At 36.4% G+C, this 20,851-nt stretch overlaps 1 protein-coding gene across 18 annotated transcripts in view; it reads left to right on the top strand.

Moving 5' to 3' along the window:
- Positions 1 to 20,851, top strand: part of fibcd1b (fibrinogen C domain containing 1b) — a 288,498-nt gene that overhangs the window by 170,825 nt on the left and 96,822 nt on the right. For 9 of the 18 annotated variants that reach the window (XM_073950806.1, XM_073950801.1, XM_073950802.1 and 6 more), the window contains one exon: positions 17,783 to 17,866. The exons of the other annotated variants lie outside the window; for them this stretch is intronic. Coding sequence is in view for 5 of the 9 variants with exons in the window: in XM_073950801.1 (XP_073806902.1) it covers positions 17,783 to 17,866 (84 nt within the window). In the remaining 4 variants the exon portion in view is untranslated. The remainder of the gene's footprint in view (positions 1 to 17,782; positions 17,867 to 20,851) is intronic. 18 annotated transcript variants of the gene reach the window in all.

The raw sequence follows: 20,851 nt of genomic DNA, 5'->3' as shown, positions 1-20,851 counted from the left end.
TTTAAAGGTGCTCCACATTAAAGCCACTGTGGAGATACTGTCAGACTTTTAAATGAGCCCAATTAGAGGCAAGGAAAGCCGAATGGCAATTTTATCATTAGCTCTTCTGAGTGATTCACTAAATTAGAGCAGCTCTTGTTAAAGTTTAATTTTGAAACATTCTGAATAGATGGTGATAATTGGCACAAGGTAATAATGAGTTTTGGGCTAACTCACTTTAAACAGGCTCAAAATGAGCTTTGCATAAATTGTAGATGATCATTGCTAGTTTGTAGTACGTTTCAGTATTTGTTTGATTTCGCAAAGGAGGAGGTTTAAGCTCATCAGTGAAACGAACTGTGCAATAAAGGCAACTGAAAATACTGCATTTATATAAGATTCATAGATCATAGGTAGTTTTTCATGATCAAGTACTAAGGCATTCTTAAGTCGAGGAGGTTAATAGTTCAACCCAAAATATATACAGGGTGGGCCATTTATATGGATACACCTTAATAAAATGGGAATGGTTTGTGACATTAACACCCTGTTTGTGGCACATTAGAATATGTGAGGAGGCAAACTTCTCAGGATGGGTGGTGACCATGGTGGCCATTTTGATGTCGGTCATCTTGGATCCAACTTTTTTTTTTTTTTCACTAGGAAGAAGGTCATTTGACACATCAAACTTATTGGGAATTTCACAAGAAAAACTGTGGTGGTTTTAACGTAACTTTATTCTTTCATGACTTATTCACAAGTTTCTGACCACTTATAAAATGTGTGCAATGTGCTGCCCATTGTGTTGGATCAAATGCAACTCTTTTCTCCCTCTCTTCGCACACTGATTGCAGCACCGCACAGGCTTCCAGTATCCGTAGTTTCAGGTGCTGCACATTTTGTTTCTTCACACCACAGACAATTGCCTTCAGATGAACATAGAAGATAAAAGTCTAAGGGGGTCAGATCGGGAGACCTTGGGGGCCATTCAACTGGCCCACGATGACCAATCCACTTTTCAGGAAACTGTTCATCTAGGAATGCTCAGAACTAACCCCTACAATGTGGTGGTACACCATGTTGCTGAAAAAACTCAGGGAACGTGCCAGCTTTTGTATCGTGATGATACAAAATGTGCAGCACCTGAAACTACGGATACTGGAAGCCTGTGCTGGCATTTCTCCTGCGGTGTTGCTATTAGAGTGTGAATAGTGGGAGAAGAGGATTGCTTTGGCAGTCCAACACAATGGGCAGCACATCGAACACATTTTATAAGTGGTCAGAAACTTGTAAATAGCTCATGAAACCATAGAGTTACATTAAAACCAAGTACACCATTGTTTTTCTTGTGATATTCCCAATGAGTGTGTGTCAAATGACCCTCTTCCTACTGAAAAAACAAAAGTTGGTTCCAAGATGGCCGACATCAAAATGGCAACCCATGGTCACCACCCATCTTGAAAAGTTTTCCCCCTCACATATACTAATGTGCCACAAACAGGACGTTAATGTCACCAACCATTCCCATTTTATTAAGGTGTATCCATATAAATGGCCCACCCTATAAATACATACAAATAAAAAAAATAAATAATACACTTATTAGTAGATTAAGTGTTTTAATCTAATTATATTTTCATCCTACAGAATATGCAGAAACAAATCATAGATTGTTCTCACACAATTTCTTTTTCATTTTTCTGAAAGTCTCAAAAGCAACATCGTGGAATTTTTCTTTTAATGTATCAGCAAAAAGGATTGTAAAAAAATATTTGTTATACTCTCAGATTCACTGCACTCTGTTTACCCAACTATTATGCCTTTTGCGACAGAAAAACCCGGAAATGAGTGTCAATTGGCATTGACGCAATACATTTATTCATAATCCTAAAAAGGGAATAATTTAGATTCTATAAGAATGCATTTCTGTCCTAAAATGTACTTTGCTCTATGTCAGACCTTAAAATCATAAATTAATAGACTTTGCTGTTGATAAATCAGTTTAACAACATCTGAGAAAATGCATGATACTTCTCTTGACAAAGGTCAAAGTATTGTTAATTGTTTCCATGGCAACTTGTGAATGGCAATGGTGCCTTGTCAGCCGTGAGCAGCCAATGTGACAAGGTCATAGAATAACATGGAAAGCACAGAGCTTGAAAGTATTAACAATGTGAGAAGAGAGCCATCCTGTTTATAGTCTAACCATATTTATGGGCTTAACTTTACCTTAAGAGTCTGCTTGGGCTTAAAGGGATAGTTCATCCAAAACTGAAAATTCTTTACTGAATCACACCTGTTTCACTTTCTTTCTTCTGTTGAACATGAAAGAAAAAAATAAAAAAGCTAGGAACCTGTAACCATTGACTTTCATATTTAATTTCCTAATATTGAAGTCAGTGGTTACATGTTTTCAGCTTTCTTCAAAGTATCTTCTTTAGTAACAGAATAAAAAACCCATAAATGTTTAGATGAACTTACAGCGACAATTATCATGTAATCAATCAATTTGATGTCACAGTTCATCATACTGCATTGACAATGCTTTCCATCCTCATTTTTTTTTATTTAAAGGTTCAGGACACCCTGGAGAACTTTTTTTTTATATTAACAGATTTGTGTGTGTTGATCATCAGTTAAGACCATGTTAGCACCTGTCAGCTTTAATTGTGGGGAAAACTGGATAATTTTGAGCTTTTGTCAGTTAATTTCAGCTTCCGGGTTTAAAATGATTTTTAGGGCGGGATCAAAACCGGCGACGTAGCGCAGTACTGCAAGTGCAATGATGACGTGTCAGTTTCTCATTATTATTCTTAGCGGAGTTTTCTTATCCTATGAGAAGAGCCGGCTGCTTAATTATTCATGAGACCTGCCAGACCTGCCAGTGTCAAGCCCGAGCTGTGAGACACGGACGGACCCACGGCAGTATTTAGCCGTTTATGAAGGCTCATATGCCTTTGTTTCCATGATCCACGGGGTTTGTTGCATGCTTTTTCCCCCGCGATCCTGTCAGGGCCGATCATACAGCAAAGCTGTGTGTGTGCTGCTAGCATTTTTGTCGGGAGAGCAGCACGAGAATTAGAGAATGGCGGACGTTGACTTTTATCAGTAGTTCGTTCACATTCAGACACATCACTGTGCTGCTGTGTTTGCCTAAATCCTCCAGATTACCAGCAGGGCTAATGGTTAAAATAGACACGGGGATTGAGGGAGAAGTCCTCATTTATAGGGTTTACATGAACACACTTATCTTTATAATGATATAAATTGTGGTTGTGTATATGAAATTACGAATAACAAATGTAGCAGGGCATTAAATCGCTGTTCATTTGTTTGCATTTTAACTTTGTAAACTATAAACTAATGCGTCTCCTCACGGTTTGTCTGATTTTGTGAGCTAACTGACAACAACAGTTGTTCGCTCACATTCTCCCCTGCTGGCCACGCCCACTCCTGCCCGATGCTCGCAGAGCTCCACGCCCATTAATCATGCATCTTTTGAAAAAATTCTGAAGTAGACTTTAACCGAAATTGGGGGGTGTCATGGCCCTTTTAACAACACAAGAATGCAGTTTTGTATTTTAATACAAGCAGTCAGATATATGAGCTGTACATGTAGTTTTACCAGCTCGTTTACCTCTGGTTTACCATTAGTTTTTGAATGTATCAAACTAAATTTTGATACATTTAGAACAAATGCATAAAACTAAATAATAACTCCACTTGCCTTTTGAGCATAGTGACAGACACTAAAGAAAGCTGCGAAGAAACCAACAGATCCATCAGTGACTATCCATATCTGCTCATAGACAGATCCTCTGATAGATTTTCAGTAGATATTCAGTGGAGAAAACTTGCTCTGCAGACATGCTTGAGTCTGGATCCATAAGAATCATTGTAGTTGCTGACCGGAGAAGAGGAAACGTTACTTCACGGACACACCACTGGTCCAAGGTCCAGAGTGAGAGAGAAAGGCAGAGAGTTTTACTGAATGCCTCCATTTCCTCCCTAGCAATGAAAGAAGGGTCTCGGCTTTCGGGTTCTTCTGTTTCTTCATTGAAGTGAAAGTCTGTCCCAGCAAACTCAGAAGTAGTGAATTGTGCACAGCTGTCAGCTTTTTAAGTTGGGGTGTTTGAATTACTCAAAATCACCTTTCTTGTTATAGTATGCATCTGTGACATAGGCCTTATGCAATTAATGAATTCAGTTAGGGCTGGGTGATAAAACAAAAATTAAAAATCGCAATTTTTCCAAAGGTTTGTCTCATTATTGATTTTGATTTTGTGTGTGTGTGTGTGTGTGTGTGTGTGTGTGTGTGTGTGTGTGTGTGTGTGTGTGTGTGTGTGTGTGTGTGTGTTACACAGTCAATAAATGGAAAAACAAATATAAAATTCAAGAAAGAATTCAGTCAAGAAATGAAGAAATTTCATGACTGTCTGTCTTTGTTTTGGTCTTGATAACCCGCCCACTGCCAGTTTACCCAATTATATTTTAGCACCCAGGGTTGCCTTAGTGGAAAACACAAAGTATTTAATTTCACTCATGAGTGCCTCATCAATGGATGCGGCCGCAGCCGAAACCATATGCTCTGGAAGACAGCAGCATCCTCCAAAATGAGACACAGATTCAGAGTTATGCAAAAATATCCACATGAGGTGGATTTTAATTATTAAAAAGTATAAATATTTCAAATGTAACCATTAGTTGAGCAGTTTACATTGTAAAACAGTGTCATTACAACACACAAGGCACAAGATTCTAGCAACAGGCAATTCGCACCAGATGCAACAACTTTTAAATAAATGAGGCACAGGATAACAAAATGGTAAGGCTTATAATCTAACTAATTCATATTAAACCTTGTTGCTGAGTGACTGATATTTGTTGCTTTGCATTGATAAGATAAACTTAAGCTATTGTTTGAACTGTAACTTGAGTCATCGTTCAAACTTTACCTTATGTTTATTGTATTTTCAAGATCTGAGGTAAATTAGCTGCTGCTGCTTGCAGTATGGCAATGCATGTCACTAAAATATTATTCAAACTCACATTTGTAGCATTTAGGTCTATTTTAAATGTATTATAAGCATAACTAGTACCTTAGGTGATCCTTGTCATAGAAGTTTGCAGTTGTTCATCTGCAAGAAATTAAAACTGTTTCTAAAATAGAAATTTCAGGTGATGGTTAGGACAAAAACTGCTTTTAGTTTGCAAAATATTCTCATGTTGCTGCTTGTACCTAGGGCACAGTATATGCTTGGTAGTCAGGCTTGTGTGCTCCTGTTGGTGTTGTCAACCTGTGTTTGTGTGTACTTGTCAGAATTTTACATACTGGACCTTTAATTGTCAACAACTCATTCAATACATGTTGTCTAAACAATTACAGTCTAGGTCATCTCCCATAACAACATGTTTGGTATTAATTGCCAACAGTGTTTTTTTGTGGACGTTTATCAAATGCCACACAGATTGTTTTCCCGGTTGCAAATTTACAAGCCTAGTCACTTTGCACAGAGTAAAGCTTTTATCCTGTCTCACTAAATGGCAGACGTCCATTCCCCTGCATGTCTTGTTCACACTAGATCAATGGGTAACTGTGAGTTGAGGGTGTGAAAAGGATTCACTATAGACATGCAATATATATTTGTCTGTAAGAATGTTTTTGGCAATTATAGTCTGTGAGATTAAAATCTTTTTTTTTTTTTTTGCACTTTTTCCAAAAACGTAAATACTTTAAGTAGTTTATGTTTGCAAACTTTACATTATATGCTAATATTCAAGTTTAATTTCGCACATGCATCCCACATTGTATACAGACTGTAGGGCTGGGCGATTACTCTAAAAGCAGTCAATATCGACAATCCAAACCTATAATCAATATAATTTTTCCAAGACAATTTTTTTTTTAAATTAATTTCTCTAACGCATGTGGAGTCACATGACTCCGCTCTGTAAAAGGCTGAGGCTGATTTATACTTCTGTGGCCACTTTGCAGACACATCTGATCTCTGGTCAAGTAGAACGATGGACCCATTCTTGAGCCTTACTTTGCACTACATTGATGATGAATGTAAGCTGCACCAGAGATGCCTTGAGATGGCATATTTCCATAGTATTCAAATGATTATTTACATTAAAATATTTGTTTTCAGAAGATGCAGGAAATGCACTGTTTGAAATATTACTTACTGAATATGCTAGAGTTATTTTATTGAATTGAGATACTGCTTATTTTATACTTTTCATATGAAAATCATAGAAAATATTTTAGTTTCACTTTTTTTATAAGAATAAAGTGACTGTTGGTTTCAGGCAATGTGTGTTTTGATTTCATTTGTTCAACATTGATGTTTAATAACTAATCATAAATAGTAGATAGTGTGTTTGCTCCAATTATTTTTAAATCAAGTAATGCACACTTCATTCAGAAATATCTCTAATATATGAGCATTTTTACTGTACAAAACCTAAAATAAAATAAATAATCAGTCATTATTCTGGACTTTACTAAAACTGTTAAGCTGGTTTGACAGTCTATATTGTGAAAAAAGCTAAAGAGTTAAAATGTTCAATTAATCAAGATTTTTATTTTAAGCCAAATCGCCCAGCGCTAACAGACTGTTGTGCTTTTAAACATTTATTTAATTAAATTAATTTCAATTGAATTGCAACTTTAAAACATTCTCAATTTAGTTCTGAATTCTGAAAAAATCATGTATTCTGAATGCAAATTTCTTGAACATGATGAATGCAGGAACAAGCTATTTGAATCACTTTTAATTTTGATATTTTATTGTTTATATCTTGTGACATTAGCTTATGTCCCAAGTCTCCAAGAAGCTCCCAAATATAAGGCTTTTATAAGGCTTTTTTTTTAATTAGATTTTGTAGTTGACATATAGTTACTTGAGTCAGATATAGGCATGGGCTGGTAAGTTTCCCATGATATGATTAAAATATCATGGTTTCACTGTATCACAGTATTGCAATTACTGCTCTAAAATAAATTCTTTTAAATGCCCTAGTAAAAAAAATAAGTAAATAAACATAATAAAAAAACTATTTAAAAAACAACTTTATCCTCATTTTCCACACAATCTATTTTATTTTAGGAAACATTTAAAATATTTTGGAGCAGTAATCATGTCAGTGTAAAAAATTAAATAAATCATTGACTTCTGCTGTCTTTATTAGTTTCAAAAACATAGATTTCTTTACAAAACATGAAAAAAAAAACACTTTTAAAAACCTTTACGTATACCTTAGGAACTTTATTTATTTATTTATTTTTTAGCGGTTTTAATACGTTGACTTTTCCAAACCTCTGTGAACCTTGAAACCGGTTATTGTCTCATGCCTATACACATACTAAGCTGACAGATCAGTCATAATATTCTAGTTCTACTGCTAGTTCACATGCAGTACTTGCAAAAGTTACTTATAGTAAAATGTCAAAGGTGGCCCATGTTAATAAATTGAGCTGCTACTCACTTTTTGGATGAAGGCAATCAGCCTTTTAAATGCAAAAAACTGTCTCTTTGCAAAAATAGGTTCTGCAGTATTATGCAGATTGCCACCTGTCACTACCCTGATGACACTTGAAAGCAAGAGGTGTTCTGGTTAATCACATTTTCACAGGCACAATTACCACCGTACTTGTACCAACTGTTCATTTTCAGAAAAGATAATCTTACTCTTGTTGTATTCTCACTGAAACTGTAGTTATTTTTGAACAATAGTGAGGTCAGTAGCAGTACAGCTTTAAGAAACGTTTTTTTTTTCTTTTTCAAATTATTCCTGTGCAATGTGTGGCATTTTGAATTGCTAAAAACTGACATATGTCATAGGCATAATAATAAGAGTCTATTGCTGAGATGTTGGAAAACAAAGTATGGGAGCGTTCATTCAATTACAGTTTTTGTTATGCCACAAATTGTCAATTGCATTGTTGAACAACTGAAAGGCTGAATTACTCACTGTTGCCCAAACATGACACCCTCTTGAGAGGAAGAGAGAGAGAGAGAATATTTAGATTATTCAGACTCTTTCACCGCAATCTCCATAATGACTACCTTGGAGCTGCTAAAACAAATATGAGACCATTAAGGTCTGTTGTCCTGGTCCAGCAATTTTTCTTCAGGAGACCTACATTTAATGTATGACGCAATGAGGTTATTTTATTTTTAGCACTATGATACCATAATATACTCCAAAATCGCTACTTTGCAATTGGCTCTGGAGAGGCCTAACCACCCGCTTTGCCCTGAAAAGAGTTTCTGATGGCATGCGAATCAACACACAGCTTTGGAGGTTAGTAGCTACTTTAAAACACACACACACACACACACACACACACACACACACACACACACACACACACACACACACACACACACACACACATACACACACACACACACACTGGCTCTGAGAGTTCTCTTATCCACCCACTGTTAGGTAGGCGTCTTCTCTGATGCTGAGTGTTGTAGAAAGAGTGAAAGTAAGCTGGGATGAGTGGAAGCAATAGATAGAAGAATGACAGACGGGTGAGAAAAGAACACACGTGAAAGGCACAATATTGAAATTTAAGGTGACAATTAAGCTTTGTTGTTCACTTGAAAGTGTGAAAGCCTCTTTTCTCACTCCTCTTGGATTCAGAGAGCGTGGCTTTGTGTGTTTTCCCTTGACTGTATTTTCTGTACCAAAGAATGTGTGCTTTTTTTGCTGAAAGTTGGGGATTATGTATTTGGTGTCAAGGGTTTTGAAACATTTTAGTCAAGTAATTGTCTTCTTGAAAGCATTTTGGGGCTTTCTGGGCTTATTGCTGGAGTAATTGAGTGCTAAGTGTTGTGTGTGTGTATGGGTTGCACAAAGACTTTTGAACTCTGTAGTTGTTTGCTTTAGGTCTTATGACAGAACAGTTCATAGCTCCTTAAAGAGTTAAAATTTCTTAATGAATTAATTAATTCATTGTATAATGTTTAAGAAACATTAATGAATATGCATTTGATTTCTTGCTTTTTTGTTTAATGCAACAGTAAGCTGTGAAGTAGAGCTGGGTGGAATCATGGTACATAGTTACCACTGAATAAATTGTCAACGGGTCACTTTTATCAGGCTTGCGTTTCCACTGCTAAAAGGGTAACAATGGTACTCTTTCGGTGGGTGTGATGTACGACATTTCAGACGACGTCATTCTCGCTCGAGGAAATCTCGCTTAAAGTAAAGCTGTATGGGTCGTTTACATATCACATGAGAAGCACTTCTTACAAAACAGATGCTTTATACACATAAATACTTGTGTATAAATTTTAATTATTAACCTCTCTATGAACATAATTTGATTATAACTGCAGGTTTATGATAGTGTAAAAAATAGCCTAGTGTACCGTCTAGAATTATATAAAATAAATAAATAAATGCAACATATATGAACACATACAGCTCCTTATAGTCTCTGAAATGTTACCAGTTACAGGAAAACTACACACTAGAGGTCTGCAGGACCCGACCAGATTTCTGCGGCGCGGGAATAAATTGCCGAATAAATCGCGGGAGCGGTCGGTAACGGGTTTAATTTGGGACGGGAGCGGGCTGTCTAGCAATATCGCGGATATTGCTATGAGAGAGAGAGAGAGATTTGTCTGTGTGTGTGCTTGGTGCTTGTGTGTATGTGTTTATACTGTATAGGACTGTATAGCTGGGGGATTTTCGGTTTTGTTCTCCCCCGCTCTTTAGCGGGATCGAGCGCGGCGGCCAGAAAACGGGGCGGGGCGGGCAGCGGGACAATAAATTCTTAATATAAGCGGGAGCGGTCGGGTTCGGGCTAAAACCTGGCGGGTGCGGGCGGGAGCGGCATTCAAAATTTAGTCCCGCGCAGATCTCAACTACACACAGCATACAATTAGTCCTTATTTGGGTTCAAACACAACACAAACATCTAGCCCAGTCAGTGCTAACCTCTCATCTGTGTCTTTAATCTTCATTGGCACATGTAGCCTCTGTTAGAAAATAATTCTGTCATTCTGAGTTCATAATAGTCCAAAAGGTGATGATAATAGTTAAACATGGCAGTATAAGTTTTAGGTTGCTAAAATAATTATTTGCTCCTTTGTTTGCTTCTGAAAGAATGAGATGACAGAAGCATTTTAGTAATCGTTCGCAATTTATTATCATCAGCTCGCACGTTTAGATGCGACACAGCAGTTTTTGTTCTTCTTGGCTTTGTGGCTGTTCATCAAGATGACAACAAGGTTTGATTGAGCTTGGCACGAGCATGGCTTGTTATTATATATATATATATATATATATATATATATATTATGTCTATATAATAGTTTGCAAAAATGGCGGCTTCTTTGTTTTCTTTCTCCTGCTTTTCCACGTATCTCTGTAAACCAATAACATTTAAGCTGCACGTCTAGCTCCGCTTTTTGGTACCCTTTTGTCATGCGAGGTACGTTTTGCAAAGGGTACCCAAAAAGTGGTACGGTATGGTTTGCTTTTAACTACCTTCTGACTGTGGAAACAGCCATAAAAGCATACCGTGCCGTATCACTCAGTGTAAATGGGTACAATATCCCTCAGTAAGGTTTTTTAGACTAACAGCCTCAAAGCTTAATTCAGTATCTGCTCTAAAACCCCTTTTTCTTGAAAATATTGCTCCAAATCAGCCTCCTGCTGTGTCTGAGTGTCGGCCCCATGGGAAAGTTATTTAGGGGCTGCTGTTTTCCAAAAAAAAAAAAAAAAGATTAGTAGAAAAATTAGAGAAAATAATTAGTTCCATCTAGGAACAAAGCATCAAATGATTATAAAATCAAAATCTGATTTAAATTTATTAGCGAGAAGCTAAAGCTTAGGGGGATTACTCTCTGAATTAACCTGTGAATTACCATTTCTCAAAATAACACAAACAGAAAAGATATTGGCCAACAGGAGAAGATAAAGGTCAAAAGGTGCTAAATATCAGCGCTATTGTGCTTTCCTACTATATGTAAAATGGAAAAAATAAGAAATAGAATTAAAAAAGAAAAAAAAGTTATTTTCATTTCTAAAGTATTCATTTTGTATTGTTTAGAATAAAATAAAGTTTTATATAAAATAAAAAGAATAAAAAGCATGAAAAGCATTTTTGTATTAAATGTAATTAAGTAATGTAAGTAAATGCTGTGAATAAAATAATAGCTTAATATGTTTTAAATATGACCTATACATAAAAAAGAACTCAACAGTAAATATATTTGTTTTACAGTATACAGTGTTTAAGCAGCGTAATTGTGTTTAGCTTTAACACATTTCAATGTTTCATAGTTTTAGTTTTCTTTTAATTAGAAAGGAAATTGTTAATAAAGGTGGTGGTGATCTTCATCCCAGCAGTAGTTTGTCATGGGAATAACAGGTGCCTCTGTCTGTCTTGTCTTCCAGTATTATCAGTGGCTTTCTAGCATGATATGCATGGGCTTGTTAGGAGAAGTAAATGAACCATAGAGGTTGTCTAAGGTTGTGTGTTTGCATAAGAAGCAAGATGAACTGCTCAAGTGCAAATGAATGCAGCTGACCACTGATTTGTCAAACTGACTTGCAGTCTTTGCTACTTTGCTATCATTTTGTATAAAGTAATGAATGTCCCTGGAGGAAATGTATTGGAGTATAGAATCTATTGAAGAAATCTACTATAGTTGAATAAAAGTCAATGTTGCATGAAAAATAAAAAAATCAAGTAAAGTACTGATACTTAAAACCGATAATACTGTAACTAAATACCATTGCTTTGTTATGCCACTGCAAAAAAGATGTTGTGGAAAATAACTATAATCAAAGATTTTTGGTCACTATTAAATTGCCATTGTATTGAAAAACATGTTATCCGAATGTCTTATTTTATATAATCTGAAGAGTGATAGTTATACAGTCTTTTACATTTTATGTCAAAAATAATAAACATCTTAGAAAAGTTCTGAGGGAGTGGTTGAACACTAGACTTACAGTAGATCAAGCATTGTTTAAACTTTAACTATTGTTTGTAACTATGTCTTCACTATTGTATATGGTAGGGGCAATATTATATATTTTCTGTAATCATACATAATCTCTGGATTAAAAAGAAGCTGTTAACAAATAATAGAAGCATTGCATTGCTCAGACAGATTTAACCTAACATAATTATTCAGCTTTTGACAGAATATAAATAAAAACTGCCTAACAGTATTAAATAAAATATCAAATCCACATAGTGATATACAGTGTCAATGCGACTCAATGTGCTCAATCTGTTTTCATCTCTGAAAGCCTTACATTTTCTCAGCTTTTTCAAAATCTCTTTTTGTGCATTTAGATATTTATAATGCATTCTCTAGATCACATTTAACTCTCGATTCGTTTATTACACCTTTAAGGAGAAACCTCAAGTCAGTATTCAACTGTGTGCAGCCATACAAATTGATTTACTTTCTGAGATAATATCTGAACTTATCATACTATCATAACCGTTAACTGTCTGCTTTATAACCTTAAACTAGACGTGATTACATGATTAGCATAACCTCATTGGCTTCTCGGTGGGCTGAAATGCACCTCTGTGGTCTAGCGAGTACTTTGTGAGGTGTCGGTTCAACTCGAGGCCACTTGACATTTAATGATTGCCACAGAAATCTCAGGCCACAGCACTTTAAAGATCGCAAGGCTGACCACAATTTTGAGACCACATCAAGCAATCATTATTCCAAACACAACTTTAGACAGAAAACACATCTGAGATACAACTGTAGTTTCCCTTTCCCTCCCACTGTGGTCATGGTGTTTACAGTTTGTCAATGATTTCTTACATATGTCCAATAATAACATCATGTATGGACAGAACAGTGCCCCGCAATTGATCCAAAAACCACAAGCTTTTGAGTCCCATCGAGTATGTCCCTATAATGGAGTGCAGTTTTCGCTCTTTTTCCCCAAAGTAAATAACCCTTATTGAGTGCAAGAGGAAACCAGGACAATCCAGTTTACCCATTTATGCTTCAAAGCTCCTCCAGTTCTTCCCCTCAGATAGCATCAGTTCACACATGCCTGTAGCCTCGATCGCCCTCCAGCATCTCAGTGGTGGATCTCTTTGTGTTTGTGTATGCTGTCCTTGGAGCATCCTTCTATCTCATTTTTTTTGAAATAGGCATCACTTCTCACCCGATAACATTCGGGGTGGATTAAAGTTGAAGGAGCACCCAACCGCACACATCCACATGTTTGTTTTCCTATCACAGTTGAGACTTTCCATAGACTTCTCTTGCTTTTATACTCAGTTTATCATATTTTGCATCCCCTGGCCTTAAATCTAACCTACTAGCAAACTTATTTTCACATTTAGGTTTTAATTAAAACTTTATTTAGTGAGTTTAATAAGCGGTTTTCCTCATGTGGATCGTACAGTGTACTGTAGGTAATTTCAGGTTTTACTATACTATCGAGGCTCACGTTTGCACAAAAAAACCTCCTAGTTTTCAACTTAGGTGAGTGTACAGAGGAAGGAAAGGTGAACCAGAGCAAGTGAAATTGAGGAAAGAGATAGAAAGAGAAACCGAGTGATAGAGAGTTCATCTTCGTGGTCAGATGGTATTGATTCTCATGTTATTACATGCATTATTCACAGGAAACTCTCCTATGTATGAGTAGAGATATATACACGAGGGGCACTGCTTGCGAAATCCATTCGTCTTCCTCACTGTTGGATATCTGTGCAATGTGCAATTTTGTTTCTTTGTCATGGCCCTAGTTGAGATTATTGGAATCCTCAAGGTGTTTCTATGACTATAAAACAACAATGATATTGAAGTAGTGAGATGGCTTGGTATACAGTAGCATTGAGTTTGGGCCTGTGTGTGTCCACAAATATGCCCACAAGTATAGCAAAATATTAGTACATTTTGAGCTGTGGGGACAATTTGTTTTGAGAAAACAGCTCCTTAATCAAACAGAATTGTGTATTTTGAAAATGTAAAACTAAATGTTTCTTTAAGTGCCGGGACACACCAGGTGGACGCCAAGCAACTAGCACCAATAAAAACTGTTATGTCGCCTCACATTGAATCATGTCTTGACCAAAAAGATTTATGTGAACACACCAAACAGACAAAAGCCGACTGAAAAGAGAGCTGCAATCTGTGCCTCCTCAAGAGGATGTGTCTTTATGGTCTTCGACGGGCAGTAGTCTCTTTTCTTGTTCTGCCAAAAATTTGAAGTTGCATTGAAACCAAACTTCCAACTTGCACAGACAAAGCACAAAAAAAGCAGCATTTAGTACCAGTATCACAGTAGTTGTCACTCAATCATATAAATATGTCTGATTTACTAATAATCTATATTGTTTGTAAATATTTATGAAATTTTGAGAAATTAAAGTCGGCCTCTTTGTAACCATTGTTGGCTTGTTGGCTTGTAAGCGGCAAGCAGTAGCGGCGATCACAACTGATAGACCCGGTGGAGAAAACTCTGCAGGTACGCGCTCGTGTCTGTATCCAGAAGTATCGCTGTAAAACAGCCGAGAGGAGAGGAAAAGCCATGCCAGCAGGTCAAATGGGCCTACAGCGAGTAAGAGAGAGAGAAAGAGAGAAATGTATTTTCATTCTCTCAATTGCAGTGTAATAGGGGCTTCTACTGTGTGTCAGTGAAAGACTGATCTGACTGATTTTTTTTTTTTTTTTTTTTTAAATAAGTTTTTTTTTTTCTTTTCAACAAATCTGCATTTGCTCTATTGAATTAAAATTGTGGTAAAATTGGTCATTTTATTCCTGTGTCAGCCAAGCTGATTTTTTTTTTTTTTGCTTTCAATTGTCATCAAAATTCTCACTGTGATTAGGTAGATTGTAAAAGAAGCTATATACAGTGGAAGTCAGAATTATTAGCCCCCTTTGACTTTTGTCTTTCTTTCTTTTTTTTTTTTAATATTTTCCACATGCTGTTTTCACAGTATGTCTGATAATATTTCTACTTCTGGAGAAAGTCTTATTTGTTTTATCTTGGCTAGAATAAAAGCAGTTTAACACCATTTTATGGTCAAAATTATTAGCCCCTTTAAGCATTTTTTTTTCAATAGTCTACAGGACAAACCATTGTATGTTGTAGTAGTCAATCTCTTTGTTGTTAGTTCAGTATAAATCAGCTAAATATATGATTGCTGATATCTTTTTATCTTATTGTGGTAACATTAGAGGGATTTGATGTTGCATGTGAAGTGAAAGTGAATAGACAATAAATAATAAGTATCATCTGAAAAAGTAGGCAACGCGGTGGCACAGTAGGTAGTGCTGTCGCCTCACAGCAAGAAGGTGGCTGGTTCGAGCCTCGGCTGGGTCAGTTGCCATTTCTGTGTGGAGTTTGCACGTTCTCCTGCATTTGTGTGGGTTTCCTCTGGGTGCTTTGGTTTCCCCAAAAGTCCAAAGACATGCGGTACAGGTGAATTGGTTGGCTAAATTGTCCGTAGTGTATGAGTGTGAATGAGTGTGTATGGATGTTTCCCAGAGATGGGTTGCAGCTGGAAGGGCATCCGCTGTGTAAAACATATGCTGGATAAGTTGGCAGTTCATTCTGCTGTGGCGACCCCAGATTAAAATGATTGAATGACTGAATGAATGAATGAATGAATGAATGAATGAAAAAAAGTATGTGAGGCCATTTTTGGTGAAACATGGTCAAAGCAAAATGTGCATGTTTCATCAACAGAAATTGTTTCTCATTAAATAAAGCCCAATGATCCCTTTTAGCACACAGATCCTGTCAAAAATAATGGTTTTATATACCGGGTAAAATATGCAAAAGTTGGGGCACATTTTATCATCTTATAGTGTATTTCCTTTCTGTTTCACTCTTATTTTCCTTCTCTTTTTTTTTCTTTTTTTTTCGTATCTACTGAAACAGAAAAGTCTATGCTGCCTGAAGGCTCTGAAGTCAGTACAGGTGGTCTGATCTCCTCAGGCTCTCTGTTGCCCACCTGCACACTCTGTTTCATCACTTTTTCTGTCGCTTTTTTCATCCTCTCCCAGCTGACTGGCATAATTCAAGGCTTACGGTGTGTCTTAAATTGAAAACAGAAATGAGTGTAAATCTTTTACACCTAAATTAACTTAACATGTAGTCAACTTTTGTACTTCCACTTGAAGACCAGGAAGATAAATATGAAAGTGAAATGGGTTGCAGCTGCAAGGGCATGCGCTGCGTAAAACATATGCTGTATAAGTTGGCGGTTCATTCCATTGTGACAACCCCAGATTAATAAAGGGACTAAACCAAAAATGAAATCTATGAATGAATGACAGAAATGGCAAGTAACAAGCAACATTTCTTAAGTATAACATGCACCATTGAGCTGTTCAGTTGGAGACTGTGAATATGTAAAAGTGACTGGAAAACAGCAGGACCATCTGTGGAGCAGCATTATAGAGATCCTAATGTTTCAGTGATCTGATTCTGTTACCATATAGTCAAAAGCTAATGTAATATTGTCTACTGTTATTGCCCAGGACATAAAAAAGAAAATCAGATAAGTTTTTTATGAAAGTGTATACATGACCTTATGTTTTTGTCAGATAAGCGAAGCTATATTACTAAAAGGGCATTATTAGAGCAAATAGATGATTCACATGCAAGCTCAACACACACACACACACACACACACACACACACCAGAAAGAAAGACCAGAAAGAAACAAAAAATCAGAGTTGACTAAATAATGCCGCACCACACAAAATTGAGAAGAAAGCTGAAACCGAAGAGATGTGTGTTAATGTGATTATTTAGAAACATATTTTGACATAAAATTTGACGTTAAATTTTACGTTGTTGAAAAAGAAACAGTTATTAAAAAAATGTATTCTATAAAATGTGAAAAGTTTTTATTTGTGTATATATAGACAGTGAAACATTTTCAGTGTTTATTAAACTGTTAAACAGCTCGTTTGCTTATTGTCTGTTTTTTCTAAGTCTTTAAATTTGATTTTAGCCCTTGAAGGGCAGATACTTAATTTAATCCATGGGGCATATGATTCAATAAATCTAAATCCATAATTCATATAAAGTATATAATTCAATAAATATTACCGTATTAATTACATCAAATTAACATCTGCACTGGACAAAATGGTTAGCACAGCCTTGTGTGCTTAAATGTTCTAGAAAGCAAAAATGTAACTCTCATATATCAACATATTGTGTATAAAACCTTTTTTTAATAAACTAATAAGCAGATTGATTGAATTTATTTTAAAGTAAGGCTTCAATTAATGATCTGCCTGATAGAACTTTATAATTTTGAGTAGAAAATGACTTTCTAGAATTCTAAAATCTGCATTTGCCCTGTTTATGTTACCCCAACTTGCAAATTTAAGACAATGTTGATCATTTACATTTAGAGTACATTTAGGGTCTTTGTAACATTAATGTATGAAAGAAAAACTGTTACACACATATTGTTTGCTTTATGGAATGCACATGAAGCACAATATTTTAAAGTCATTTAGAACACAAATAGAACCTTATAATTCTGAGGTGACTATGTATTCTAAAATTGTTTTTAAAATTTCCTTACCCCTAAATCCAACCCTTACAGGAAACCTGTGGCAAACGTTCAATGTGAAAAGATGCCATTTAGTAAGAACACAAGACATTTCTTCGTAAACCACCTTCAACTATGTCATATAAATGTTATTATACACATTTCTGTCCATATACACCAACAAAACCTTCACACAGACACACACACACACACACACATGCCAAAGCATCACTTTATGTAGTTTTATGTTTGTTTGTTTGATGCAGACGTTCTGTGAGTGTGTGCCAAACTCCCCTCAGCTCAAACATCGCTGGTCAGACTCAGACACAGTCAGACAAACAGCGCCCAAGGTAAGGGCTTCAATCTCTCACACCATTAATCTTAAAGCTTGATAGATCATTAGTTCCTGGAACTACTGGAGCAAATAAAGTGGGGTCCAAAGAATTTCAAATCTGACTGAAAATCAACCAAATATTACTGGAGAAACTTATATTAACGTTTTCAGACATTTTGACCCCTCGGTAGACTAATGCATTGGCTTGGTCTTCCAATTCAGTCTCTTCCTCCCCCAAAGGAATAGTGTAATGAGAGATGAATATAAACAGTTGCAGTGGACTGAATCGTGTCTGTGGAAGGAAAAAAAAAACAAAAGATGGACTCCCGAAAAGGATTTTGCTCTATTACACAGAGCATTTGCTATGTAAATCTTTCATGTCTGTCTTTTAGAATTGCATGTTTGTGATTGTACCAATAAGCAGTTAGTCACTATCAGACATGCGCACACACATTTGGCGTCTGCATTTCATCAAATTCCTCCCTGTGTGTCATCCCTCTTATGGGTTCATATATCTCATATCCACTGAAGTATCATTGCATACTGAATATCTTATGCAAATACTTTTTTTTTTTTTCAGAGACACCCTTCATCTGTCTGGGTGTTGAAATTAAAATTCAAGTGAATGCTCCAATATGTTAGAGAAAACAGATTTTGCATATAGAAATGCTTGGCCTATTTATGGTTCTGTTTGGGTTTGGGATAACATGTGCATGCTGCTGTGTGTGTGACAGTTTTTGTAAATGGACAGAGACAGAGACACTCAGAGTGATACTCAATTCTAAAGCTGTTGCAATCTTCATTCAATAAAATATAATAAGCTAAAATAACTATCAATCTACTGTACCAAGGCCCAGTTGGAGAAAACCAACAATAGAACGAGTGAAAGAAAACAATGGTGGTTGATCTGCTGAGAAAATGGCACTATAGTCCAACCCTCATCACTGCCCTCAACGTTTTGAGTGTTTGCTGTATGAATCTGTTTTAGCAGTTTTTCCTCTACTATAGTTGAAGCAGCTGTTCAAGAGGAGAGTGCCTAAGGGGTATTACTGAATTGCATTTAGAATTTAAGCGCATCAGTCATACTGTACTAAGAGAAAAATTACTTTATTTAGCAAGCGTGAACAGGTGACATGAGTAAATATGAAACCTCAGTAAATTATGATGGACCTGGACATCTACATTATTTAAAGGGCACCTAGTTTACCCCTTTTTAAGAATTAATATTAATATTACTGTTCTTCTAAGTGTGCCAGTTTAGGTGCAGTTCAAAACACAATTCAGATTTTTTTAGTATAATGTGTTAAAAAGTGTTATTTTGGGGGCGTGTGCACAGGTTGTTGTTGTATGGCTGTGTTGCTTCACATGAGAATTAGTTTAGACTTCCTGCTCAACTTAACGAGGGGGTGGAGCCAAGAGCTCCCCCGCTTTGTGTATGGCAACAGTCAGGCAGACAGAGAGAAGCAACATGAGTGAGAGGCCCAGCATTCAGCAGTACATGTACAACTCGGACACAGACCAAGCAGAGAGTACTGTTGAGGAATCAATATTCCTAATGCGCCAGAATGTGTCAGACTGGTAGTTACAAAATCATTTGTGTCTTTAGTTTTATAGCTGCTATGTGACGTTTGCGTCATCCGTTTAGGGATGGAATGATTAACCGGTTTCACTATTAACTGCGCTTTAATTCATCATGGTTAATTAATTGCAAAGGCTTCTCAACACCATGTTTCTGCACAGAACAAAACTGCAGCAATTAAACAAAGTTATGTCAGCTGTGTGCTAGTTTAAAGTTTCGAGCTTGTATACTGTGACTAATAAACACGCACACTGGATTAACTTTGACTGAGGCTATAATTAAGGCAAGTTCGCTATTTCCAATGGAGGGACGCTCACGCAAGGCAACGTGCTCTCACTTTCCAGCCGAACCAAGTTGAGATGACAGGGAGCTTCTGTGATGGCGGGAAATGCAAACGGTTGAAGTTTAAGGAAGATGCAATGAAAAAACACGTTTGCAAACCCACCTAAAGTTACAAACAATAGCGCCGATTAGAGTGATCATGTGGTAAATGTTGATCCGCCAGCTGAGATCAATCGAGTGTTTTCTTTTTGCTAAAAGACTCGGTGGATCAGCTTTCTTTAATGGCCCGAATATCGATATGTTGCATTCACTGCGTGTTCAGTGCAAATGGTCGCTAAATGTAAAATCTCTGTTGCTCAATCACAGGAAGACGATGAACAATCTTGTGTTGAGCCCAATGAGCCTTACATCCAATAATTGAGCAAGAGTGTTTCTTTGGTGATATTCCTTTGACTCACACGCTGAAAATTGCAGACATGAAACAATAAACTGAGGATATGGTAATGCGCGCCTGTCAATCAATATTGGTGGGCGGGGGGACCGCACTAGTGTCAAGTTGCGGTCGGTCTCAAAACCGCTCCAACTGGTGCATCGTTTTTATGTTGTTAAATTGAGGGAAAAAAAGGCCTGGGTGTGTTTATATCAGTCTATACACTATACTTACAGACATGTCTGTCCAAACAGCTTGAAAAGTAGATTATTCTCCATAGGTACTCTTTAATGGCAACTGTGTTTTGGTTTCTTGTCATCAATCCCAGCATTTTAGCTTCTTATTTGCAACATTTGTTAGAATGTAACAATGTAAATGGTAAGCCTGTCACAATAATCAATATCGCACAATAAATTGACATGACCTTAATGATTTTTGGTGATGCAATATTTATCGCCCATACATAAAAAACAATTCTAGCAACATTTTAGTTTATTGCACAACCTCTCTATCTCTATTAGAGGTGTCAGTGTCAATATGGTGTATATACTGTACAAGGAATACTAAATATACTATAGTATATTTTCATGTTTGTGTCTGACACTTTGTTAATACCATTTATTATTATTTATATAGGAGATGCATTTTCATATTCTGAATCCAATGCCTATTTATTAAATTGTTAAAATGACTATAATTAAATTAATTAT

Source organism: Danio rerio, chromosome 5 (assembly GCF_049306965.1).
Source record: "Danio rerio strain Tuebingen ecotype United States chromosome 5, GRCz12tu, whole genome shotgun sequence".
Taxonomy (NCBI): Eukaryota; Metazoa; Chordata; class Actinopteri; order Cypriniformes; family Danionidae; genus Danio; species Danio rerio.
Note: the sequence above shows the minus strand (reverse complement) of the source record. Positions and strands in the feature narration are given on the sequence as shown.